Raw genomic sequence first — 27,147 nt, forward strand, 5'->3', positions numbered from 1 at the left:
CACTGGTGCCAGAGCTGGGACTTCATCCCAGGCCTCTTAACTCGTCCTTTAGTGCTCTTTCCACTCTACCTGGCTGCGTGTGTATTTGTGATATTTAAATGTGTTCACACAGGGAGAGAAAGAGATTACTAATCCTCTCCATCTACACAAACTGTCTACCAGAGAGATGGGCAGAGCATGGCCAAAAGACACAGGAGGCATTATCTCTCGCTTCTCCCTGCCGTACTCAACGAGCTAGATTGCGATCTTCTGAGCAGCAGTCTCCCCGCCCTGCTGGAAATGTTGAAACACTTGTGACTGACCTCCAGTGACACAGAAGCTTCTGGGTAGGGGCTGGAGACAGGTGGGGGAGATGTTCCCGTTAGGACGTCGCTGAAACACACACTGGAATCAGACTGCGCTCATAGCCCTGGGGTAAGTACTATCTGTGAAGACAGGATTTTAAATTAGTTTGAAATGTGCATTTGTTTGCGAACATATAGTGTAGAAGTTTCAGAGGATTCTCTGTTTATGTGCTGAGATTCCAAGGTGCGGAATTCAACTTGAGATCGGCTTACAGTGAGCCTAAGACTACACTTGATGGACGTGAATTTCTTGTGCCTGAGACCTGAGATCTGTCTACACTAGCAGCAGCAGCAGCCATCGGGGCTCTGGTCAGAAGGTACATGAACTTTGGGTCCAGCAAAAACTGGTTCCAAATCCTCACTCTGCTAAACTTTTGTGAGTTTCAGTTGCCTTATCTGTAAAATGGGCATAAAACTCCCACCTTACATGGTTGCTACAAGGATTCAGACGATGTACGTTTAGTGCCAGTACAGTGCTCCACCTATAACAGCTATGAATTTCTTTTTAAGTCAAATGGGAACCAGATCTCAGAGAATATCTCCCCTATAAACACCCCATAGGAGTATTTTCCCTGAGGTTTGTTCTGAGCAGCAAAGGACTGGTGTATGTGAAGGGGAGAGAGCCAGCCTGGAGGTTTTAAAATTTTATGAATGGAGGTTGGAGAATGTGCACCATCAAAAAAAAAAGTCATGCGAACATCTGGATAAGGAAAAGCCAATAACGGCACAAAACAGAAACGGTTGACCCTCATATACACCTTCCTATCTCCAGGGACTATTCAAAGAGTTTTACAGAGATCGGCCCATTTCATCCTCACAACCCTAAAGACATAGATGCTACCAGGAGACTTATTTTCCAGTGGAAGAAACTGAGGCACCGAGGTGTTAAGGAACTTGACTGAATCAGTGAAAGAAAACTCTTCTGGAGAATTTCATTACAGAAGAGTTAGACCAGGCCTTTCTCCATCTCTCCAACCTGGGAGGGGCTCAGACGATGCAGTGCTGGGAGGGAGGTTTCAGGTACTCAAGGAAGACTTGTTGATTGGCTGACCGTGCTTCTTGTTCTGTGTGCTGACCTATTTTGTGAGCTTTGGCAATTCTACCCAGTTTAATGCCTTGAGTAGGATCTGTTACATAACTGGTGGAACCCAACGCAAAATGAAAATCTGGGGTCTGTTACTAAAAAATTATTACGAATTTAAGATGACAGCCACAAAGCATTAGGCCAATCGTGGGGCCCTTGTGAGCACAGAGCCCTGCTAGGCTGCACGGGTTCAAAGTCCATGAAGCCAGCACTGGCCCTGAATCCTGACAAGGAGGCAGGAATGGTACTAGAAGATTCCATGGTCTCATGTAGCCCTCCTAATAATTCTGAGCCCCTCCCAGGTTGGAGAGACGGAGAAAGGCCTGGTTTAACTCTTTTGTGCTAAAGTTCTCCAGAAGAGTTTTCTTTCACTGACTCAGTGAAGTCCCTTGACACCTTGGTGCCTCAGTTTCTTCAACTGGAAAATAAGTCAAATACAGAGACATTCGACTGCCCAATTGAAGGAGGAGAAAACTGAGACTCTGAGACATTAAGTGACTTCCTCAAGGTTAAACAACATTTATTATATGCAAATTGATTTAAAGGCAATGTGTACGGAGTGTTACACATTTTTCCACCCCTATCCCTGCAGTGTCTCTAAGTACTACGCTATGAACTGTGGAGTGTAATATATGCAGTTCCCAGCCAATAAAGTGCATAATCTGTAGAAGGTGCCTAGTTTCCCTAAAATTTAGTAGGTCAATCGATGAAACAGGATAATTTGACCCTTTCTAATTCATCTGGAGCTTTGTGGGAACTAGCAAAATAAATCCATGAGTACTGCTTGAGTAGCTTGCAGTTTTTTGTGTTCTTGCTGATTTAGACTTGGAACTAAGTTGCATCCACATTGCATTCATCTCTAGTAGTTTCCTGTAAAACTGCTTTCCCCAAAATTACGAATTAGAAACTCTGGATGACTTGCTTTCCTGCTAGAAATTGGCAGTGCTTGCACCTAGAAATAAGTGTGACTAGAGAAGTGGCCTATCTGGTTGAGACTTGATTGCTCTTTCTGGTGAATCTAAATCTCACTTTATAGTCCATTTTAGAAAAATTCTAAAATAACAAAATGTCAGAACTAAACTGATTTAGCCCACCCCTCTCATTTTATAGACAGGAGAACTGAGGCTCAGGGAGAGGAAATGATGTGCCCGAGGAATGTATAAAGTTGTTGAACTGGAATGTTCATCTAGGCCCTCGTGCCATATTCCAGATGAGCTCAAGCCTCCTAACCACCTGGGATAAGGCCCCTGACATGGTGACCAGAGCCGAAGAGAATCCAGGAAAGATTTCTCTGATACAAGGATGAAGGCGATCCTGTAACCCTCTGTTATCCCCTTCCTGTGGTATTTGGCATTTCCCCATTCCTCCCTTCCCTCAGCCTGGCATTTTGACCTTCTCTATTCCCTGGTGAGCGGCTCATTGACAGTCATAGGAACAGACATTGTTTAGGACCAGGGACGTCCCAGGACCCCATGGTTTGGTACACTGGGCTGCTCCCACCTCAAAATCATGAGTGAGCCCAGTGTTCTTACAGGCCTTATGAAAATGGGTATGTTTATAAATTTAAGATAATTTTTAGTTGAATTTTCTGGTCCAAGAATCAGCCCTTGATTACCTATATATGCCAGGCTCTCTACCGAGCATTTCCCTTTTTTTAAATCTTTTTGTGGAGAATGGGGTCTCACTATGTTGCCCAGGCTTGTCTGAAACTCCTGAGCTCAAGTCATCCTCCCACCCCTGCCTTTCTAATTGCTCGGATTACAGATGTGAGCCATCACACTCAGCCAGCATTTTCAATACTGAACGCAGTGTGGTGAAGGCTCTGGCCTCAAACCACCCGTGTCTGAATTCTATCCCCTCCACAGGGGATTAGAACCTGGTTTTCTCCTATGTAAAACAGGGACAACAATAGTATCTACCTCAAAGGTTGTTATTCTGAGGATTAAATAAGATAATTGATGCAAAATGTTTTTTATGATACTGGCATGTACACAGTAAACACAAGAGATGTGTGAGTTAAAGACATGAAACAGGCCGGGCACGGTGGCCCACACCTGTAATCCCAGCACTTTGGGAGACTGAGATAGGAGGCTTGCTTGAACCCAGGAGTTTGAGACCAGCCTGGGCAACATGGCAAGACCCTGTCTCTACAAAATTTAAAAACTAGCCAGGCATGGTGGTGTGCATGGTCCCAACTACTCAGGAGGCTGAGGCGGGAGGATTGCCTGAGCCCAGGAGGTTGAGGCTGCACTGAGCTGTGCTTGCACCACTGGACACACCAGCCTGGGTCACAGAGCAAGACCCTGACTCAAAAAAAAATATTGCCACAAAACAGGTGCCATCCCCATTTTACAGACATAACCCTGAAGCTGGGGAAGTAAAGCAACTCACAGCCAGGAAGGCCAGCGCTGAGATCCTAAACACAATCTATTTGGCTACAGAGTCTCTACACGTGGCCATTTGCCTACACTCACTTGTATGGTTGCTTTGCAGTATCCTCTGCTGTTTCCACATGATGCTATTTACGCGGTCAAATATAAATCCAACTTTGTTAAAAGACAATCAGTTCCACTAAAGCTGTCCCCTACAGCCAAGGTTGGCAAGACACCTTTAGCTGGATTGCTATTCTCCCCTCCTTCCATCCACCCATGGCCCTGTCCTTCAAATAATTCCCTCTCAGCAACTTTTCCCTGAGCGTTCTATCGCTTGGGGGATCTCTTTTTCCTCTGAATTATAACATATTATTGATGCCACTCCTTCTGACAATGCATCATTCTTCACCTGTGGCATCTCTTCTGCTTTTTGACTTTTCACATATTAATGGCTTGATTTTCCAAGTACAAATGAGCTCTTGAAAGTACAAATGGCCTTTTCTCCTTCAGGCCATCAGCAGTATTTCACACAGGAGCATGTACATGGACCCGTCAATAAATATCTGAATGACTGAAATTCAGACCTTTAGGTGATCATCTCAGTGTTCTAGTAACATGGTGAGATAAAATTTATGTAGATAAATTTGGTGTCACGCTGATTTAAGGCACTCAGAAAATCTAGGTTTGTTTCAATGTCTTAAAACGTTTTGTGACTGTAGTTAATAACAACATATTGTATTCTTGAAAATTGCTGAGAGTAGATTTCAAATGTTCTCACTACAAAAAATGATAACTATGTGAGATTATGCAGCTGTCAACTCGTTTGATTTAGCCATTCCACAATGTACACTTATTTCAAAACGTGTTGTACACAATAACTATGGATAATTTTTGCTAATTAAAATAATAGACTGGGTGCAGTGGTTCATGCCTATAATCCTAGCACTTTGAGAGTCTGAGGAGAATCATTGAAGCCAGGAGTTCAAGGTTGCCGTGAGCTTTGATCCTATCACTGCACTCCAGCTAATTAGGAAAAATATTTTAATTTAATTTTTGTTAATTAAACAATAAAAATAAATTAAAATATTTCTCCTAATTGGAAAAAATGCATGTTAATTGCAGGAAACTTTGAAAATGACAGAAAGTATAACAAGTGAAATAAGACATCCTCAGTCCCAATACCCAGTTTCGTTAACACTTAGCCGTATCTTCTTCCATTCCCCCGTATAAACAAAGTACACTTAAATAACATCCCAAACTTATTTCTATAGATTCATATTTGTGACTAAATCTCAAAAAACAAACAAAAGAAAGAAAGAAAGAAATATTCTGGATTTGGGGAGCTGAAACATGAATTGGGTGGGTTATTACTGAACTAATATGATAAGAAAGAAGTTTAATGACCCAGAGTTTTCTCTCTTTATAAATTTTCATTCTTTTTATGTTCACTGTTTTTTTTGAGATGGAGTTACGCTCTTGTTGCACAGGCTGGAGTGCAATGGCACAATCTTGACTCACCACAACCTCCGCCTCCCAGGTTCAAGCGATTCTCCTGCCTCAGTCTCCTGAGCAGCTGAGATTACAGGCATGCACCACCACCCCCAGCTATGTTTTTTTTTCTTTTTTGCATTTTTAGTAGAGATGGGGTTTCTCCATGTTGGTCAGGCTGGTCTCCAACTCCCAACTTCAGGTGATCCTCCTGCCTCGGCCTCCCAAAGTACTGGGATTACAAGCGTGAGCCACCACGCCAGGCCCACACTTATTTTTGAGACAGGGTCTCATGCTGTTACCCAGGCTGGAGTACAGTGATGCGACTACATCTCATGCAGCCTTGATCTCCTGGGCCCAAGCAATCCTCCTGCTTCAGCCTCCCGAGTAACTGGGACTACAGGCGCACTCGACCAGGCCCGGCTAATTTTTTAACCCATCTCTTGTTTGCCCCAAGAAGACTCTTGTCTCTTTTCCTCATGTAACATCATATACATTTCTGTTACATGAGGAATAGAGACGAGTTCTGTTGAGAAATAACTCCCAAGAACAGTTTTTATATTTTATTTTCACATTGAAAATGAGTCAGATTTGCTTCGGCCTCAAAGAGCACGATTTGCACTTTTTTTTTTTTTTTTTTTAACCTAAACTGGAAATGGGTTAAAAAAAAATTTGTAGAGATGGGATCTCACTATGTTGCTCAGGTTGGTCTCAAACTCCTGGGCTCAAGCGATCCTCCCGCCTTTGCCTCCCAAAGTGCTGGGATTACAGGTATGAGCCACCATGCCTGGCCTTATGTTCATTTTTTACAAAATTGTGATTATATTTTATGTAGCTAAATAAACTGCATTGTGTATTTTCATAGAACAGATTTCCTTCTCCAGATGAACTCTTCCTACATGTAATTTTAAACGGCCATATGGTTTTCTATTCTATGCCACAGTCCCCATTTCTTCCGTTTCTGTTTTTTTCTTTAGATCGCTTCCCATCTTTCGCTTTTATAATGATGCTCTACAGAGCTCTTTTGCATGACAGCTTCGGTCTGTTCTGCACTCTTTACCATTTACTATTTGAGGGCCCTAGTGTTATTATTATTATTATTTTAACAATTTATGTAAACCGAAGATGCAAAATCTTTAAAATTGTGGTTTGCCATACTTGTTTTGTTTTGTTTTTTGTCTGTTTACCTTTAAATTTTGTTAACATGTGAAGTTCTAATAGTTTAGAGCCAAATCTATTTTCACATCTTTCTTTGTGATTTCTTCCATTGCATATAAACTGAGAAAGTTTTCTCTCATCTGAGGATTTAATAAACATTATTAAATACAGTAATATTCAATCTCACTTTCTGCTAATTGTAATGGTTTGACTTTAAAATATTTACCTCCTTAATCCGTTTGGAATTCATTTTGCTATCTAGGGTCTGGATCCAAGTTACTTTCTTTTTCGTTACAGGGAGCTAATGCATTGTCTTGTCGGTAACATTTGTTAAATAATGATTTCCTTTCCTCCACTTGCTTTGTGAACTACTCTTATAACATTTATTGTACACACTAGCATATTTTTTTCAAGTCTGCACTTCTCTTAAAAAGTGGTAGTCAGAAATCTACCTTACCACAATCCCTTTCTTTATTTTTTAAGATGGAGTCTCGCTCTATCGCCCAGTCTGCGGTGCAGTGGCACGGTCTCAGCTCACTGCAACTTCCACCTCCAAGGTTCAAGCGATTCTCCTGTCTCAGCCTCCTGAGTAGCTGGGATAACAGCTAATTTTGTATTTAGCTTGCCCAGCTAATTTTTGTATTTTTTTTTTTAGTAGAGATGGGGTTTCACCATGTTGGTCAGGCTGGTATCAAACTCCTGACCTCAGGTGATCTGCCCACCTCAGCCTCCCAAAGTGCCGGGATTACAGGTGTGAGCCACCATGCCAGGCCCACAATTCCTTTTCAAATGTTTCCACACTTTTTGATTGTTCTTACGTTTTCCCAGACAAATTTTACAATAACCTCGTTATAAAAAACTCACCATAATTTTTATTAGAATTATATTAAGCCAATAAATTAACTTTAAAAGTGATTTTTAAGTGTTCTAGCTTCTCTGTCTGAAATAGCATCTTTTTATGAGTTTTAAGTCTTTTATGTCTCTCAATAAATTTTTATTTTCTTCAAAATAATTTTCTTATAATTAATATTATTTTTAGATATTTCTATTGTTGTGGTTACTAAATCACATGGTATTTTTCCCCATTCTATTTTATGTCTTATTGCTAGTATAATAGTAAGCATAGCTGATAATTTTAGAATTTTTTTTATATCTACAGGACTTTAATGAGCAATCTCATTAATTCTGCTGGTTTTGCAATGAATTATTTTGGGATTTCTAGATATAAAATCACATATTTTGCAAATAAAAATAAATGTGATTTCTCCTTGCCCAAAACGATACTCCATTTTGCTAATGTAGCAGCTGGCAGCTCAGGCTCCAGCACCAGCCTGCCTGAGCACAAAGCCCTGTGAACCCTTTTTGTCATTTTAAGCACAGTAGGGAAACTTTCTGTGTCTTGGTTTTATCCACTGTTAATTAAAAAATAATAGTAGTACCTACCTCCTGGGGAGGTTGTGAGAATTGGGTGAGTTAATGTATATGAAAGTGTCTGCCACATAAAACACGCTCAGTAAATATCCAACACCCTTATTATTATTAGAGATTGGAGGAACTTTCAATTTCCAGAAATTAGAACTTCTCATTTCAGATCAGGGTTGCAGCATTTATCCTTGCTCTCAAATAATTTACCACTTTGTAAGATACTGATTATTGGTGCAGTAATCAATACTGCACCAACTTGTTATTCTTTGTTATAGTAAAAAACAATCCTCATTGAAAAATCAGTAATGAGCATTCAGTTTATCCAGTGCTTTTTGGCACTTTACCAAGATCATCATTTAAAAAATTTGATCTATCAATGTTGTATTTGTATTATATAAAAGACAGTTTCCTGACATGATTGGGATTTAGGATTTTGAGTCATTTGGTTTATGAAACATGAGTCTTCCAGCTGGCAACACGGCTAATTTTTCAATCTTCCTAAGCCTTAGTTTCCTTAGTGTTAGTTTCCATCTTTGTAATAAAAATACTCAGTGTTAGTTTCCATCTTTGTAATAATCAATTACCTGAACATTCTGGGCTAACTTCTTGATATTACCATATATATACCTCTGTATTCATAAATGAGATGAACCTGAGAGTTTCTGTCTTCCTGTGCCCTGTTTTGGTTTGTAGAATGATAATTATGTGTTCCTTAAAAGTTTGAAACTACTCATCTGTCAAACCGTCGAGACAGGTTTTGGGGAGATAACTCTGCTAATGCTTCTAATTTCTTTTTCTTTCTTTCCTTCTTTCTTTCTTTCTTACTTTCTTTCTTTCCTTCCTTCCTTCCTTCTTTCTTTCTTTCTTCCTTTTTTTCTCCCTTTTCTTTTCTTTTTAATAGAGATGGGGTCTTGCTATGTTGCCCAGGCTGATCTCCAACTCCTGGGCTCAAGCTATTCAACTGCCTCGGCCTCCCAAAGTGCTGGGATTACAAGTGTGAACCACTGTGCCCAGCCAATGCTTTTAATTTCTAAATAATAATAGCTTGTGCTCATTGGATGCTTATTATTATGTCCCAAAAGTTGTAATAACTACTTTACATATCTCATCTAATTTCATCCTCAGAAGTAGTTATCATTTATATTTGTCTTATCTAATCCTGAAATTATATTGTTCCCATCTTAGATATTTAAAGACTGAGGCTTTGTGAGGTTAAATAACCTGGCCATACTCATGCAGAGAATGAGCTGGGATTTGAACCCAAGCAGTCTGACTCCAAGTTCTCTGCCTTTAGTGGCTAGATACCACCCTGCTTCCAAAAGTTATTTCTTGTTATTTTGGTTTGCTTTTGGTCTAAATTTTCTGTGCCATATGGAATCAATTTGGTTAATTTATCTTTTTCTAGGAAACGATCAATTTTACTGAGATTTCATCCAAAAAAAAATTATAATCTAACTATTTTTAAAATCTCTTCTTTTTTCTTTTTTTGGTAATTTTTGTTGAAAAATTTTAATCCCTTCTGTTTCTGAGATTAGTAGTCCCTATATTATTAATTTGGTTTATTTGTGTTTCCTCCTTTTCTTGATTATTTGCAATTGTATATTAAATTGGGGGAGAAAGTCTAGTAATGTGGAAGAGGCTGGATGTTACAAAACTGAAATAAAGATTTTTTTGTTTTTTAATTTTCCATTTCCATCCAGCTTTGCTTTCTTTTCGCCTTACCCCACTCCAGCCTTTAAAGAGCAGGATGCTTAAGGCTGGAAAGAACCTTACAAGTAATTTGCCGAGCTCCCTATTTCACCAGCGCCTAGAGAGGACATCTCCCTATCCAAAGTCACATGATTAGCAAGTGACAGAGCCAGGAGAAGGCAGGCCCCCAGCTCCCTTCTTTCCCCTTCTTTGGTTCTGCCTTCTTTTTGTTCTCTTTCCATTATATCTTAGCTAATGTTAAAAACAACAAATTAACAGAGACAGCAAAGAAAGTTTACAGCTACTTCACTTGAAAAGATTGATAAAGTCAGCTGACAATGTTGATTATAATTACTTTAAGCCATATGATTTCTCATTGAAATCATCTTCTATTGTGATCTTGTTTTAAACCATTCTTTCTAGAATAAACCTATGCAAAGAAAGCATGGTGTCTGGCAGGAAAGTGGGATCTTTTTATTCTCCCTCTGATGTTATGCTGTACCTATTGGAAAGAACATGAGAAAGTTCCTGTATCAGTGAAAGAGGGAAACTTAATAAAATGGAATCCAGCCTTACCCACAAGTCTGAAGCAAACAGAAGAAATGCTCTTAGCACTGGGATGCAATGGGTTTTTTTTTTGTTGGGGGGAGGAGAAACAGGGTTTTACTCTGTCACCCAGGCCCTTCTCAAACTCCTGGTCTCAACTGATCCTCGCTCTCCCAAAGTGCTGGGATTACAAGCATGAGCCACCGTGCCTGGCCTGATGTTTGGTTCTGAGGGGTCTGGAAGGGCACTACAGGAGTGTGGGGTCTGGGTGTCAAAATTCAACACAGCGGAAGAGGACAGGACCATCCCTACCTGGAGGATGGAACGAGGCATACCACGCTCACACAGTCCACACGCTTTTTCTCAACATAATTACCTTAAATTGCCCATTTCCTGGTTATTTGGTATGTGTGTACGTGTGTACAAATGAGCAGATGCCTCTGCTGATCGTCTGATCAGCAATCTGTAATTAGACCCTAAGGAACAACCTGCTCATTGCGGTTGGGGCCATTAGCCACTTAAATAATGACATCTGTCATAATTTTCATACTTCATCCTGTCCTGGATCTTATCTCCAAACTGCACTCAAAACAAATGCCTATGTTTTCTAAACTAGACCAATCCAATGTTTAATAGTCGTAGTCACCATCGTGGTGGAGGATTTTAGGGTTGAACAATATCTAATAATCACTGAGTGCCTCCTATGTGCCTGGAATTGTATAAAGGTCTATAAACAGCGTAAGTCACTGAGCCCGTGCAAGAACTCTGTGAGGTAGGAAACTATTATTCTTCTCATTTTATAGATACAGAAATTATTATACTGAGACACTGAGTTCAATAATTCACATCTAGAAGGGAACAGAACTGAAATTACTATTTAAGACTGTTGTTCATCCATACTATTTACTGTTTTCATTTGACCTGGCTGCTGTGTGTCATTTGGCTGGTAAGGGAGACAGGGTCTTACTCCGTCACCCAGGCTCTTCTCAAACTCCCGGCCTCAGTGATCCATCCGCCTTGCTCTCCCAAAGTATATGCCCCGAGTATATGCTCAGAATATATTAAAATGTGGAAAAAAGTGTAGGCAATCTAGTTTTGTATAAAGGGAGCCAAATTAAGATAATAATCTTAAAATAATGGAACATTTATCAAATTCAATGATTCTCAACTGAGAGCAAACCCTCCTACCTCGGGGGCCTTTGGAAATGTGTGGGGTCATTTGGGGTGCTTTTGACTGTTATACTGGTCTGTTACACTGGGGGCCGTTCAGGGGGCTCCACGACCTACCATCTGCAAAACAATTTTAGACAATACGGACTCCTTGTCTGGCTCCAAATGTCAGATACTACTGAGAAACACTGACCAAGTGCAATGGTAGGAATTTGAAATGATACCGTGAAACTCAAAGGTGGCCAACTCAAATGCCTTTAGGGATTAGTCAGGAAGTGATGATCATGTCCCATTTTAGGGGCATAAAATTCAAATCACTAAAGCACTTCATCAAACAAAAATTAGGTGTCAAATGTGGCCTGTGGATCGCCAGGTTAGAGCCTTTTAATGGGGGTTTTTCTGACTAAAAAACATGTTTACAATATATTAAGAGAAAAAAAAGTTAATAATCTGTATGATTCCCTGTTTTAAAGACATTGTCTCTGTGTATACACATATTTGCATATATGTATACACTTATATGCATGAAAATATTTGAAAATTTTCTGGAAGGATATGGATAAGATTTGGGGTAATTTTTTTTCGGATACAGTATCTCACTCCGTCACTTAGACTGGAGTGGAGTGGTATGATCACGGCTCACGGCAGCCTCAACCTGGACTCGGGTGATCCTCCCACCTCGGCCGTCCGAGTAGCTGGAACTATAGGCATGTGCCAGGCATGCCCAGCTAACTTTTTTTTATCTTTTATAGAGATGGGGTCTTGCTATGTTACCCAGGCTGGTCTTGACCTCCTGGACTCAAACAATCCACCCGCCTCAGCCTCCCAAAGCACTGGGGTTATAGTTGTGAGCCACTGTGTCTGGCCCAATTTGGGATGATTTTCTAAAACGCTTTCCTCCTTCATATTTTTAATTCTTTGACTATAAATGCCTACTAGTTGTGTACTTTTGAATAAATAAAGTAGAAGAGGAGCCTTAAAAAATTCAAAGCTTTGAGTGTAGTACTAGAATACAGCCCAGGCCACCCACTGGCCACCCCCTCAAGGGGAGAATTGTGTCTGTGATTAAGGACAAATGAGACACCCAATATCAACAGTCGACACCAATGTTGCTTTCCCAAACACGCTGGCCTAGCTTCTAGCCCCTTCCACACTTTTCCTTTCTACCGTACATACAGTAAAGCTCTTCTGGTAAAACCCAGCCTTCCTTGTGCAGCTGTGCTGGGAGGGATCTTGAAGAACCCCAGATGAGGCTTGAGAAATCAGGATCTGTGCTGAATTTTATCTTAGGGGGTCTTATCCAACATTAGATAAGAGCAGGACATTCTCAATACAGCTCTGCCCCTTTTTCAATCAAGTCACCAAAACCTTCGAGATCACTGTTTTTTCTGAAAAATCCCTGTTTTGCTTTATTGCAATCATGTCTGTGTGTTGGCTCCACACTTTTTATTTTGTGTGCAAGTCCCCCCCTTTTTCTTTTTTTTTTTTTTTTTTGAGACAAGGTCTTGCTCTGTTACCCAGGCTGGAGTGCAGTGGCACCATCTCAGTTCACTGAAGTCTCGACCTCCTGGGCTCGATCGATCCTCCCACCTCAGCCTCCTGAGTAGCTGGGACCACAGGCAAAAGCCACCATGCCTGGCTAATTTTTGTATTTTTAGTAGAGACAAGGCTTACTATGTTGCCCAGGCCGATCAGGAACTCCTAGGCTCAAGTGATCTGCCCACTTCAGCCTCCAAAAGTGCTGGGATTACTGGGGCAAGCCATCCTGCCTGGCCAAGTCACTTTTGACTGAGCTTTCTTTGTGGAGTTTGCTGATCACTCGGCAATACTGGATTTTCTATCCATTTGTCTAAGGACTCTGGGGAGGTGAGAAACAGGTAATTTCCTGGAGTCTTTTCTCCAGGTCAGTCCCCAGGGTCCCTCCTTCATGTCTCCCTGCAGCCCTCCTTACCAGCAGCTAGTCACAGCTCTCCTACAGAAAGAACCCAGAAGTCCTGCTGCTAACAAGGTGACGTGGTGCTTCTTGGCACTGCAGGGGTGGGTGCAGGGATGAATGGAGAGAGGGCTCCAGCATAGACAGGAAACAGAATTCTCCCATCTAGAAAACCGCTGCTTTTCACCCCCAACCCACCCCTTTCACATGCTGAAGCTATACCAAATGAGGAACTCATGTCTGGATTCTGAATCCACTTTTATAAACCAAACTAAACAGAAATCTCTGGGAGTGAAAATGTTAAGTGCAGTTTACTCATTAAGGTCCTTTAGGAGAAGTGTCTAGAATGTATCCTGCAGGAAAGTGGGGACTGAAGCGAGTATGATGAGTAAATTGGGCATGTGTCACTCCCAGTGTTGGACCTCCCTCCAAAGAAAAGTCATTCCCAAAGACTAGCTCCTTGCCACTGCAACTGAAGGGTGTTGGGGAGGCGGTGCTATTTTCTCTCCTGAGATTTCCAAGTGGCAAACCCCTGCAGCCCTGGAGAGGCAGGGAGGGCGAACCCTGAACCCTCCCTCCCCATCACTTCCTTTTCTCTCTCTCTGGATTCCTGGTGCAAGTTTTGATCCTAGGAAGCTCCAGCCTGAGAACTACTACAAATAAAAACAAAATTTCCAGGACCTCTTGCACTGTCTTTAGCATCTGGAAACCTTGATTGGGAAAATAAGCCTTAAGGCAGTTACAGGCTTTCTTGTTTGTTTGTTTGAGATGGAGTCTCACTCTGTCGCCCAGGCTGGAGTGCAGTGGAGCCATCTCAGCTCACTGCACCCTCCGCCTTCCAGGTTCAAGTGATTCTCCCGCCTCAGTCTCCCAAGTAGCTGGGATTACAGGTGTCCGCCACCAAGCCTGGCTAATTTTTGTATTTTTAGTAGAGACAGGGTTTCACCATGTTGGTCAGGTTGGTCTCGATCTCCTGACCTCAAGCGATCTGCCCACCTTGGCCCCCCAAAGTGCAGGGATTACAGGCGTGAGTCACTGCGCCCAGCCTAAAGGCTTTTTAAGTTTTATGCGGTAGGATGGTGGGTGTGTGTGAGACCCCATCTCAGTGCTCAGTGAATATCATATGAAAGGCTTAGAAATTATTGTGCCTTTGTGTATAGAGAATGCCATATTCAGCATCATGTAGATGGAACTCATAAACTGCCTTTTTAAAGAAACATATTCGTGAGGGTATAATAGCATCCGCAGCCCAATGAAGCTGTGTGGTGTGTGACTGCGTGGCGTGTGTGCCTGTTTACATGCATTTAAGATTTGAACTCCTTCACAGAATCTATGCCAGTGTATTTGCTCAAGGAGGGCCCCTTCACACAGGCGAAGGCTCTCCGAGAGCAGAAAGGAATGGGCCCCCTTCACACAGGCGAAGCCTCTCCAGGAGCAGAAAGGAATGGTCGAGAGCATAGGCTTTAGACTTAGAGCTCAAATTCAGGCCTGGCCACTTGCTACCTGTGTGACCTCAGACATCACCCACCTCTCTGAATCTCAAGTCACTTGTTATAAAAGGTGGGTAGTCCTTTCCGGCAGTGATGACCCGCTCATGAGAACACGCCTCTCGCAAAGGATCTCCTTCATCCCTCTCCGGCAGAGGAGAAGAGGAAACACAAGAAGAAATGCCTGGTGCAGAGCCCCAGTTCCTACGTCACGGATGTGAAATGCCCAGGATGCTATCACATCACCACGGTCTTCAGCCATGCACAAACGGTAGTTTTGTGTGTCGGCTGTTCCACTGTCCTCTGCCAGCCTACAGGAGGAAAAGCGAGGCTTACAGAAGGATGTTCTTTCAGGAGGAAGCAGCACTAAAAGCACTCTGAATCAAGATGAGTGGGCAACCATCTCAATAAGCACATTTTGGATTTAAAAAAAAACGTGGATAGTTATAGCTATGGCCCTCATAAGAATAGTTGAATGAATTGGGTAAGATGTGGGGGGCATGCCAGGGGCTCAGCACTGTGGTTGGCACCAAGTGACTATTAGATACTAATATTGTTCCTGCCTCTTTTACAGGCTTAAAAACTGAAATATTGGGAGAGGAAAGCAGTTGATCCTCAAGTAGCTGAGTTTCTCCGAGGGAAATTTGTTTCAAGAGCCCTGGAGTCCTGAGCAGCTCGTGACCTCTTGCAGATCTCCAGGAGAACCCTGCCGGTGGCACTGCTGAGAGACGAGGTCCCAGGGTGGTTCCTGAAAGTGCCTGAGCCCCAACTTATGAGCAAGGAGCTTATCATGCTGACAAAGTGAGTGGGCCCAGGAAAAGCAGGAGCAGGGTTCCCACCAGGTTAATGGCAGAGCTGGCTTCCAAGCACACATAGCACCCTTCCTGGCTGTTCCAGCCGTAACGTCCGGAAAGGCAAAGGGACCTACCCTGGGATACACAGCAACGCCAGTGTCCGCCTCCAGCTGGGACGAGGATAGGTTTGCAGTTGTAGTCACATCCCTGCAATCTCTGACTTTGCCCTTTTCCTTTCCCAACAGAGTCATGGAGCTCTGGCATGGCTTAGTGATTGCGGCCGTGTCCCTCTTCCTGCAGGCCTGCCTCCTCATCGCCTTCAACTACCTGCTCAGCAGGCACATGGGTAACCGGCCCAGCATCCGCTTCCCTCCTAGTCACTGTCAGAACCTGCAGCAGGACAGGACCCCTTTGGAATGCCCAAATGTCACTCAAAAACCTACCAGAGGACCCACCAGCCAAATCCTTCCCCGCTTTCATCCGCCACCCCCAACTGTAACTGGGTAATCCCCACTCTGACCTCACCTTTTATCCAATGATTTCTGGCTGGAAGTGACCACCCACATCCTTCCGCTACCCAGACCTTCCGCCTAGACACAGCTTCTGCAGCGCCTATGAGAAATGTCACCTGGGTCTAATTAATTTTCTTCATCACTGCCAAGGGGCTGAACATGAAGAAATGGCCTTGAATTACAACAGAAGGCAATATGGTTGGACCTAGAGATTAGTTTAAATTCTTGAACTAACTTACAATAGAAGGTAGTGAATCTCGGTCCTGGAAAGGCTTTTCAATTAGGGAAAATAAAATAATACCACTTTGGTTGCGCTAAGAGAAAGGATCGGGCAAGATGATGTTTCGAGGGTCTTCCTAGTTAAGTCTAGCTTTATTCATTCATTTGTTCATTCATTCATTCAGCAGATATTTCTTGAGCATCTAAGACACTCTCTGGGCCTAGACTGTACAATGGGACACAAAACAAAAGTTCCTACTCTCTGAATCTTTCATTCCACATGACAACAAACAAGATAAACAAGTAAAACCTGTGTACGCTGGGTTATGGCAAGTGGCAGGGGGAGAAACGGAGCAAGGAAGTAGACATGGCCTGGTGGATGCCAGGCATCCCCGAGATGCTAACCTTTAAGTCTAAACTTACAGGGAGGGAGGAGTGAACTCTACCTGCACGGGCCTGAAGGAGGAACGTGTTAGACACACACTAGTAAGAGCAAAGAGGCAGGGCAGCTGGAGCGGGCAGAGAGAAGCAGGAGAAAGGAGGGAGGCCTCGGAGGCTGGGACTTGGCTTTTTCCAAGTGGGGCGCAGAGCCGCTGGAGGGTTTTGAGCACAGCAGTGCTGAGATTTGAAGGGATCTTTCTGAAAGGTTTGCCATACTGAGGGCGTGTTCAGAAGGTACTGATTCCAGAGCCGATATGCCCAACCCAGGCAGCTTCCACTATTTTTTCTTTTTGAGATGAAGTCACACTCTGTCCCCCAGGCTGGAGTGCAGTGGTACAATCTCGGCTCACAGCAACCTCTGCCTCCCAGGTTCAAGTGATTCTCTTGTCTCAGAGCAGCTGGGATTACAGACGCACGTCACCACACCCACCCAGCTAATTTTTGTGTTTTTAGTAGAAATGGGTTTTCACCATGTTGACCAGGCTGGTCTCAAACTTCTGACCTCAAGTGATCTGTCCACCTTAGCCTCCCAAAGTGCTGGGATTACAGGGGTAAGCTACTGCCCCCCACTCCCCTGCCAGGTTCCACTTTTGACCCCTGCCCTCTCCTTTCTAGCCCACCAGAGTGAACAGATACTGAAAGCAACCAGGCTCCGGGTCCCCAGGCCCAGCCCTGTCCACCATCATCCACCTGCTGCCAAAGAGATGGAGACTCAGACAGAGATAGACGCCCTAATGTCTGATCCCTGTTACAGGCGTGAGTAAGGGGTTGTGGGGAGAACTTGTCTCAGGGCTTGCTTTGCTCTGTCTGGACACCCAGGACCTCCCTGCGGCAACCCTGCGGGCCCAAACCTCTAGCCTGAGGATTCCTCCCACCCTCGTAAGGACAGGCCTTGCCAGCCTACGTTTTTCAGAAAGGTGTTTTATTCTATTTCATGGGGAAGATCCTGCTGGGTTGGTGTGGGTCTAAGTTCTTTCCTGGGTTTAGTCGTGTGCAAATGATTGCAGGGGCCTTGGGAAATGTCCCTGCTCTTCTCCTTGTATAGCCATGGCATCTTTTCTTCTGCTTGATCGGCTAATGGTGGAGTTAGAATTTCACCTGCCTCTGCCAGCCTCCACCACAGCTGCTGCTAGGTCACGGTTCTCGGCTGGCTCCAGAGCTTGCTCCTCCACAGTCCCCAGAGGGACCCTTCTTCATGGTCTTAGGTCTGCATGGGTAACTGAGTGTATAAATGTGAGTCTTGCCGCTGGTTCAAGTCTATATCACCCTCCCGCAGGTGAGCCAATAGGTCACTATTCACAGTGGAAATGGCTGCTTTGGCAGCAAGATATCTCCCTGATGGGGGCTCACTCACCGGAGATTGCACTTCTTCCACTGGTTTATCTCTTGATTGGTTTAAATTTTCTCTGTCCAGATTTTATCTTTTCGGTTGAGGCATAGCCTCAGTGCCTGCCTGTGGGGACCCGAGGGAGCTGCTCATATGCACGCAGTGTCTCAGCAGAACGGAGAGGCGCTGGCCTTACCCTGACCCCCGGCCCCAAAGCTTCACCGGAGCCTGGCTAGAGTCAGAGATTGTTTAGCTGACAAGGACCTCAGAGACCATTGCTCAACCCTCTCGTCTTGTGGGGGATGAAAACCAGGACACAAAAAGAGATGTGATCGGCCTAGATTTAGTGACAGCTTTGGACTAGGTGTGACTTCTGAGGCCAGAGCTGTCTGCATTGGGCCACATTGTCCCAGCGTGTCCCTCCTGACTTTTCTTTCTGGAAGACAGCCCTTTCCAAGCACCGTCAACCTAGTGTATTTTTTTTAATTAGTTTTGGATGGAGTTGAATGAAGCAGCAGTGCCTGGACTCCTGGACATGTCCCTGCCTGTTTTTGGAGACTTTCTCCCCCCGACTCTTTCCCTATTCTATTTCTCCTTCTTACTCTTTTGGGGCGTCTGTATCTCTCTTCCCTATCTCCGTTTGTGTTGCTGGCTCTGCCTCTGTCTTTATCTGATAATAAGACAGTTCTCCCTTCCATTGTCTCTATTCTCTCTTAACACCCTCTGGCTTGCTTTGGAAGAGAAACCATGTCTATTTCTCCCCAGATGACAGCGACACATCCTTAGATATCTCAGATGGCTCCTGCAGTTCGCCTCCCGTCTGCCAGGTAATGGATGTGCCTAGTGATCTCAGACCAACATCTGCAGTCTGAGGGTTCCTGCTGTAGAACGCTGAGAACTCAGGTTACCCCAGCTATGGAGTGGGAGCCAGAAAGGAGGGCTTCTTGAGTCATTACAGCTTCCTTAGGTGAGGGGGTCAGGCCTCCACCCACAACCCATATGAGCATGGATCACTCAAACAAAGCGGTCTGAATAGACTGTGAAAATGAAAGTGCTAATGGGAAACCTTCTTCTCCTCAAACCCCAGTCACTGGCTAAAGTCTGCTCTGAGTCCTGACCTCACTTGAATTGAGTCTCAGCATCTTATCTTCCTGTTGCCTCCACCTGCTCGTCTGTAAGCCCATTCCCTGCAGACAGGTGGAACGAAGTCACTGGTAATCTTCCTCATTGCCCTGGCCTGCTCTCAGACACATCTGCTTGGACCCAGATCCTTTTACACCAAGCTGTGGGCAAACCCCTTTGAGTGAGAGTTCAGTCCTGGGGTGTTATTTCCCCCAAACGTGGTAGGGATATTGACTCACATGTCTCTACCTTTCTCCTAAGGCCACCAACCATGTGGATTATACACAAGTCATCTTTTCGGCCCCTGGAGAACTAAAAGATGACTCTGCCCTGGACTATGAGAACATAAAGGAAGTCACAGATTATGTCAATGTCAATCCAAAAAGCCACAAGCCCAATTTCTGGAATTTTGTCAACCCTGCTCTGTCTGAGCCAGTGGAATACAGTCAAGTGGCCGTGTGAATTCCAGATGTTTTTAATGGGTCCAGTTCTCTATGGATTCTTACATTTAATTTGTAGAGGAATGCCATTTGTCCCCCTTAAACAAAGCGTGGGGCTCCCAAGGCTGTGGAAACAGGCCAAACAGAATGTGGAGAAGAAAACTGGCAATACACAGGAGTCCTCAGCACCCACGGACTCCCGGTCTGTACCCAGTAAAGGCTGTTCATCCCTCAAAAGCCCAAAACAAGGCTTAGGTGGGAAAACAGGCCTATGCCCCGGCAAGAAAGATTCGGATCAGATGGATGTTAGGGGGAACTTTCAGTTAACATATGAGAACTGTGGAGTCCATCTGCAGAGATAGTGGTGAAGTCTCTCCCCAGGGAAAATTTTAAAAAGTTTAATCAGCTGTGGTAGAGTTCTATTTGGCAAAATCACGGTTAAATGACTTATCTTTGAGCTCTTTAATTATTGGCAATAAACAACTTCTTTAAAAGTTTTAAATAAAATAGCAACTACCGCCAGTTCCTCTTTTCCTGCTGCCTCACCCTGCAGCTGTTCTTGTTGTCCGCGCTTTTTTTTGCTGAGTAATCCTCCTCTGCCCTCAGAACTTTAAACACCGTATTTACAAAGCCCACCATCAATGAACCTTCGAATTTGCTGTTCCTTATAAGCCAACGATGACAAATGGAATTCTGGTAAATATCCACCAGCATCATAATCTCTTATTCCAAGAAAAATCTCCCAAAACTCAATATAATAAAATTCAGGATTCATTCCTGTTTTTTTTTTTTTAAGGCAATCGGGAATACAGGGACACTTTCTAACTCAATTATTATCTCAAATCAGGAGGTTACATGATATTTAACTGTGAGCTCCTAGACACAATCCTATTAAGTCAGAAACAGAGTAGGAATGTCCACAAGCCTGCCACTTCCTTTGTTATGTAATGTTGTTCTAGAAGTGTTAATTGGTGTGATAAAACAGTTAATAAAAATACGAACTATAAAAAAGTTAGAGCCAGGCACGGTGGAGGATGCCTGTAATCTCAGCACTTTGGGAGGCTGAAGCAGGTGGATCACTTGAGGTCAGGAGTTTGAGACCAGCCTGACCAACATGGTGAAACCCTGTCTCTAGTAAAAATACAAAAATTAGCTGGGCATGCTGGCGGGCACCTGCAATCCCTCAGGAGGCTGAGGCAGGAGAATCACTTGAACCCAGGAGGCAGAGGCTGCAGTGAGCCGAGATCACGGCACTGCACTCCAGCCTGGGTGACAGAGCAAGACTCTGTCTCAAAAAATATGTATGTATTAGAAATGAGGAAAAATTGTCACCCTTTGCAGATGACAGAGGATGTTGAGAGGAGAGATCAATAAAAAGAAGCTTTAATCATCTGGGCTCATCAGGGTGGTCAAGGCATCTATGACCTAATTGTGGGGACAGGAAAGAGCCAGAGAACATGTACAAAACAACACGTAGCAAACAGCACAAAGCAATGAGACCAGAGCCTATCAATGTTCACACAGATCGGGGAATAGGGCGTTAGAATCAGGCAGTCTTAATCAGAAAACATCCCAGAAAGAGGTGATTTATGACCTCAGCTTAGAAAAGAAGGTGGCAAACCAACTGATGGGAGAAAAGGCAGAAGGGAAAGGAACAGATCTGAGCTGATACAGGCTCTCAATAAACGCCTGAGGGACGGCCCTGAGAGGAACTGTCTGGAGAACTGTCCCTGTCTGGACTCAGAGGCTGCTGTGATACTCTGGAGCAAGGAGTTGGTGTCGGGGGACCAGAGGCTGTAGAATGACCATAGGCCATCTGATGAAGCTCTATAATAAACTCTGCTTCAGAAATATGACATTTTGTAGGGTCCAGCTCTACTAGGGTCGTGGAGTGTCCCCTATCACTGTGCTGAGACGCTGGATCCAAGAAGTAAGGAGACAAAACACCAAAGGACTGGATAAGAGCAGCTGGGCTCGGGGGGGCCAACGCCACCTACGAGCAGAGACAGGCGAGGCCCCGAGTGTCCAGGCACATCTGTATTTATTAGGTATAGGTTAGGAAGGGTAGTGAGTGAGGTTATCGTAAGGATAGTGGTAGGGCCAAGACAATCATGTGGGTAATAAACAAGGGGCCCATCCCCATTAGGTCACCGAGGCAAGGAGTGACCTAATGGGGATGGGCAGTGTGCATCAAGAAGGGTGCAGTGTGCAACATCTCTTATCTAAGGGCAGGCAACTTCTAAGGTTTTCTATAGGAGGATGTTTTGAGTCAGCACAGTAGCAAGAGAGCTGGCAGTGTATACAGCCAACGAGGAGCGATTATACTGGAGGGGTTTTAAGCCCTCGGACGTTCATGGGATTGCCGGCCTGAGGCCAGCTTTCCACAAGAACTGGACGCAAGATACTACAACTGCCTTACAGGAGGAGTGACTCTTGCTCCAAGCCTGCCATACAGTGGATATCCTTACAATACTGAATGCTGCTGCCAGGGCCAGCCTGCCATGTAGCACATGCCCTTTCAGGCAGGGGTACTACTGCCTAGGCCATTGATTCTTGTCCTGGTATGGCTGATTTTTCCCTAGTTCATGCTCTGTACCATGTCTGCTCTTGACACTCCTCTGACTACAGACTAAGATAGGATCATATAAAAGGATTATATAAAAGGAAATAAATGAGCAGTAGGTTATTCTTCAGGCATTAATTGCGCCGGGGGTCTGCTTAGCTCTCCTTCCTTGGTGCCCAGCACGAGGGTTACCCACACATTTGATAGCAAAAATATCACCGAGGCTACCATTAGAACCCATCCTGATTGCTTACATCAGGGTAAAAGCATTCTTGGAGAATGTTGTTGAACAGTAGATTGGAACATATGAGTCTACCACGTGACTTACAGAGCTTGGAACTTCAGCAGTGCACACAACTGCTCAGATGCCCTCGTAAGTACAGAGGAAGGCTGATGTCACCTCCTGAGGAGTTTGAACCAATAAGCTAATGATAGGGGTCAGCTAACAATTTTACCTAATCCTCAAAGTCAATGCAAGCCACCTAGAAATAAAATGGCCTTTTGTTTGTCATATTTCCATGAGCTTCAAGGGTGAGCTGTCTAAATCAGTACAGAGAGTCACCTGTATGAGTAAGCACCCTTTGAGGAGCACAGCTTCCAGTTCAATGAAGTCACATTCTCCCATGTTATACATTGGTGATTGGTGCCTCCCGGGAACAATCATACTGCTTCGCACTGGGTTTCTCCATGGACATGGACTGGACACAGATTTTTCCAAAATTATCTGATGATAAGACACAGAAAAACTGATTTGCTATTGGCAACCAGTAGATGGTTGATTACATACCCACAATGACCAGACCCATAGACCATGATAAATGTGGCCTGTCTTCAATGGATTCTTATTCTAAAAGAGCAAGCATCCAAATGCACAGCATGGGAACTGCAGCAAAATTCCATGAGCGTCTTGTTAGCCACCAAGACCTACTAGGGTGAGGAGGTATTTTATGCTCAATATCAGTGGGTTTCTTTGCTTCTGGAATTAGGACAGATTGCTGGGCTCTGAGGCACTGTCAAGAGGCCTCCTAATCCAAGCCCCCAGATTCTAAACCAGAACCCCGTAAAGTAACCATAGCTCATGTGGCTTTTTGAGGTCCTACTAGGGCCCTTAAACACTGACTTGTGTGTCTCGCTGCCTTTTGGGTAGGAATTCCTACACTCATTTCCTCACCCTGCAGGAGAACCCTCTTGTTCTGTGCCCTTCCCAAATCTCTGTGGGCTTAGAGAGGGCCAAGTGTATGTCCAGGTGTCTCAGGAGAACTGGGTCAAATGAGGGACCAAGACCCTTTGGAACTTGAGGACTCACAAGCTCAGAGGCTGGGTGACTTTCCTAGCCTTCCCTGTGAGTCATTACTGCTTCGTATCCTCCAGGAGAGTTAAAGAATGTGCACTGGATCTCAGCAATTTTTGGCTAAAGGGCATTACCCTGATTCTTCGGCAGGAGCTGTCAAGCCAAGCCCAGCCCAGGCCAGGCCCACTTTTGGCTCCACACTGCCACCTTGCGGCCCCATGGCAAACTCCAAGACTGCTTTTCCCACTTAAACTGAGTGCAGGATGGCCCCTTCCCTCGACCACCTCACCCTTTCACTCAAGACAAACACACTTGAATTGTATCTTGCATATCCCATTATTATCACCCCCACAAAACTAAAGATCCACAGAAATTTCCTGGATATTAAATCTTTTTATTGGTGAATTTCAACCTGGGTTTCTGACCCAGGAATGAACTGCTACAGCCTGGGCTGAATCTATAGCCCCATAGTAGATAAAAGACCTATTTACATACGAAACACAGACACAGTATCTGCGCAAGTACAGCCTGAACCAAACAACGTAACTTAGGATTCTGAGAAATCCTCACAGTCAGCCGATTAATCCCTCCTGCCCTCCTCTGTCCCGCCTGCCCTCATGTCCTGCTCGTACATAGGTTTTAAGGGGCTAAAGTACTGTCATTCACAGTCACAGGATGGCATACACATTTGACACAAGTGCCCAGGCAGAGACAGCTTTGTTCGGTTTCTCCTGGGGTTCGCCGTCAGAAACGGGATTCGCCCCAGAGAGCACGGAGCCCCCTCCTTGCTTCCGCAGAGCCCCTCCTCCTTGAACCCTATCCAAGGCTCTTCCACTAGCCCAGACTGTCCAGGCGAGCCTCCTACAAGTCCTGCAGGCCTTTCACTCATAGATCCAATGAGATCCACCACTTCCTTCGGGAGCTTCCTGGAATGGGTTCCTGAGGCCCTCAGCCGGTGTGCAGTTGCTCTCCATTGGCCATATCAAGGGACAGAACCAGCTTTCTGGAAAAGATCAAGTGTGACCTTTCCATGGGAGGAGCAAGGAGGGTCCCAAAGCCACCACCACAAGAAATTCCCCTTGTGCAATGCAAAACTGAAAATACCATAGAAAATACCGTAAGAGGGGGTCTCTAGAAGGCAAAGCGTAGACAAGGAAGGTGCTTTAGTCAGCCTAGACCCCACGTATGGCTTCTCTTTTCCTCTCTGTAGACGCCCCCGGGGCCAGGGCCCTGGAGGTCACCTACCAGATGCGATCTGGAGCCAGGCTGTTATTCCCGACTCTGACATCTGTTGAGTGTTCTATCTGTAGCTACAGCTTAACAAATCCCTCCCAACTAAGTGAGCATTGCTATTTCTATTTCATAAATGAGGAAAGCATTGCTCAGGGAGAGTGGATATCTTGCTTGAGACAGGAAGAAAATGGGTGAGATCAAGATGCAAACCCGGGTCTTTGGGGTACACAGCTGGTGTTCCTTCTATCTCCCGGTCACCATGAAGAACAAAGATTTACCATCTCTAGGCATTAGGGTCAGAAACTGTGGTCTAAAGATGGGGCATGGGGGTGGGGAGGCCACTTATGTAAGCAGGAGGAGGAGCAGATTCAACAGCCCTGGCTGGCCGGGGAGGCCTCTAAGCCCACTCCACCAGGGCAGATAGACAGGGAAGGAGTATTAGATGTCAGGGGCTGACATGGGCAACAGAACTCAGCGAGGGGGAGACTGTGGGTCCTCCCATCTGCCTGAGCTTTGGTCCCAGGAGGGCCTCACTCTCCAGTTCTCTAGCACTGAAGGACTGGGATGCTTTGCTCACTCACCACATTCAGCAAGGCTCTTTTCTTTTTCTTTCTTTCTTTCTTTTTTTTTTTGAAAGGTGTCACATATTTATTACTGAATCCAACCAACCAACGCGTTCATAACAGATTCAGAGAGGAAATTCTGCTCAAAATTCTCCAGATAGCGGTGACATCTTCAGCTTGAACACGATTGTGACCTTCAGATAGCATAAGTATGGGTGCCATTGCATGTGTAATTCCTTACAGACCCAGCTTGGTTCTTCTCCAACGTCTCCTTTTGGAGTTGTACTTGATTTTGTTACCAGTTTTCATCCGAATCCACTGGGGAATGGGATGATTTTGCTTTTGTTTCTTGACTAGCAATCGCTTAGTTCTGAAAGTCTTGTGAGAAGACATGGCCGAAGTGAAGTAAAGCACACACCACGATGGCAGAGAAAGGAACAGAGAAGGCTCTTTTCTTTTTCAAAGCCTCAGGAGGCTGCTTAGAGCTGAGTGGCCTCTTAAAAAAGTATATCTGCAAAGCCACAGCCATTCCTCAAAGCTTCCCTGGGAGTCAGGGGTAGAGAGTAAAAGTGTTCCCTAGAGATTCCCTCAGGAGCTCTTCATTAGATCACTAAATCCTTATGTTAGTATAGAGCTCATGGCTTTACAAACGACTTTCATATCCACAGTCCTATTCGATTCTCAGAACCAAGCTAGTAAGGACTGGCCAGCATTTTATTGATGTGTGTCATTGTTGGTAGCAGAACGAAGACGCAGCTCTCCTGACGTTTCAGCTGATGTCTTTTCCACCGGCAAGGCTCTCTCTTCAATTGGAATCAGAACTGGGGTGGGGAAGCCATCCCATGATAAAAGTCCCCTGGAGATAATGAGGAAGAGCCTGGCACAGTCCCAGATTCTGCCTTGGCCTGCAGGCTCTTCCTGACTCGGAGGAGGATTCAGCATCCCAGATGAGGACAAAAGTGGACAGTATGGCCATGGTGGGACCCACCATCACCAGAATTGAGTCAAGAATATATAAATGTCATTTCATAAAAATCCAACAACTCATGGCCGGGCGTGGTGGCTCACGCCTGTAATCCCAGCACTTTGGGAGGCTGAGTGGGCAGATCACAAGATCAGGAGTTTGAGAAGAGCCTGGCCAACATGATGAAACCCTGTCTGTACTAAAAATACAAAAATCAGCCAGGTGTGGTGGTATGTACCTATAGTTCCAGCTACTCGGGAGGCTGAGGCACGAAAATCACTTGAACCAAGGAGATGGAGGTTGCAGTGAGCCGAGATCGCATCACTGTACTCCAGCCTGGGTGACAGAGTAAGACTCTGTCTCAAAAAAAAAAAAAGAGAAAAATCCAACAACTCTTCTAGACCCTGTTGATTACAATATTCTTCATATTTTTCTGTAACACCATTTTCAATCTTGCAGAGTCATGGTAGGTTGGAGCTCAGAGATCTGAGTCCTAGAAAGGGACAGTGACTTACCCAATGTCACACAGATACTTAAGGCAGAGCTGAGATTCAAACCCAGGCTCCTAACTGGATCACAGCATCCATAGGATTCATGGTGGAAGCTCTGAAGAGCCTGGAGGGTGTCCAGAGCCATGACGATGTCACCTTTTCCCAAAGGAGGTCTCTGTGTAGCCCCTGGAGAAGGAGCAGGCTGGACTCCCTGGGGGTGGGTTGGGGAAAGGAGGGAGGGCAACAAGTCCCTGCTGCCTTTGAAGTTACTTCCTGCTGTTAATTTTCTGATGATCATTTCCATCTCCTCCTTCCCTCCCTCTTTGTTCCCACCCACAGTCACAGTGGACCAGACCGCAGAGAATATACAGCACTTTCCCCTGTCAGCCACCCTGTCACGGGGGGTGGCATGGGGAGAAGAGGAACTGGCATTTGCAGAGTTCCTGCTAGGTACCAGGTGCTGTACTGAATCCTGCATCTTCATGAGACCA

The 27,147-nt window shown here is 44.7% G+C and overlaps 3 protein-coding genes across 4 annotated transcripts in view; 2 read left to right on the forward strand and 1 right to left on the reverse strand.

Moving 5' to 3' along the window:
* The window catches only part of LOC105721918 (small ribosomal subunit protein eS27-like), a 39,261-nt gene extending 24,195 nt beyond the window's left edge, over positions 1-15,066 (forward strand). Inside the window, exon 3 of the mRNA XM_064360202.1 lies at positions 14,801-15,066. Coding sequence (XP_064216272.1) covers positions 14,801-15,066 — 266 coding nt within the window. The remainder of the gene's footprint in view (positions 1-14,800) is intronic.
* RHEX (regulator of hemoglobinization and erythroid cell expansion) lies at positions 327-20,159 on the forward strand. Of its 2 annotated transcripts, XM_012459311.2 has the most exons (7): positions 327-414; positions 521-661; positions 15,271-15,497; positions 15,736-15,836; positions 17,278-17,418; positions 18,755-18,816; positions 19,373-20,159. In XM_012459311.2, exons 3-7 carry the CDS (start codon positions 15,469-15,471, stop codon positions 19,571-19,573), a joined length of 534 nt encoding a protein of 177 aa, XP_012314734.1. In that variant the 5' UTR covers positions 327-414; positions 521-661; positions 15,271-15,468; the 3' UTR covers positions 19,574-20,159. The 2 variants fall into 2 exon arrangements, with proteins under 2 accessions (XP_012314734.1, XP_012314735.1); XM_012459312.2 differs by lacking the exon at positions 521-661.
* Positions 20,160-25,438: 5,279 nt separating this feature from the next.
* On the reverse strand, positions 25,439-25,594 carry LOC105722003 (large ribosomal subunit protein eL39-like). The gene has a single exon (XM_064360195.1). It carries the CDS (start codon positions 25,592-25,594, stop codon positions 25,439-25,441), a length of 156 nt encoding a protein of 51 aa, XP_064216265.1.
* Between the last annotated feature and the right edge of the window lie 1,553 nt (positions 25,595-27,147).

This window comes from Aotus nancymaae, unplaced genomic scaffold, assembly GCF_030222135.1.
Source record: "Aotus nancymaae isolate 86718 unplaced genomic scaffold, 86718_ANA_hifiasm-v0.15.2.pri h1tg000039l, whole genome shotgun sequence".
NCBI lineage: Eukaryota > Metazoa > Chordata > Mammalia > Primates > Aotidae > Aotus > Aotus nancymaae.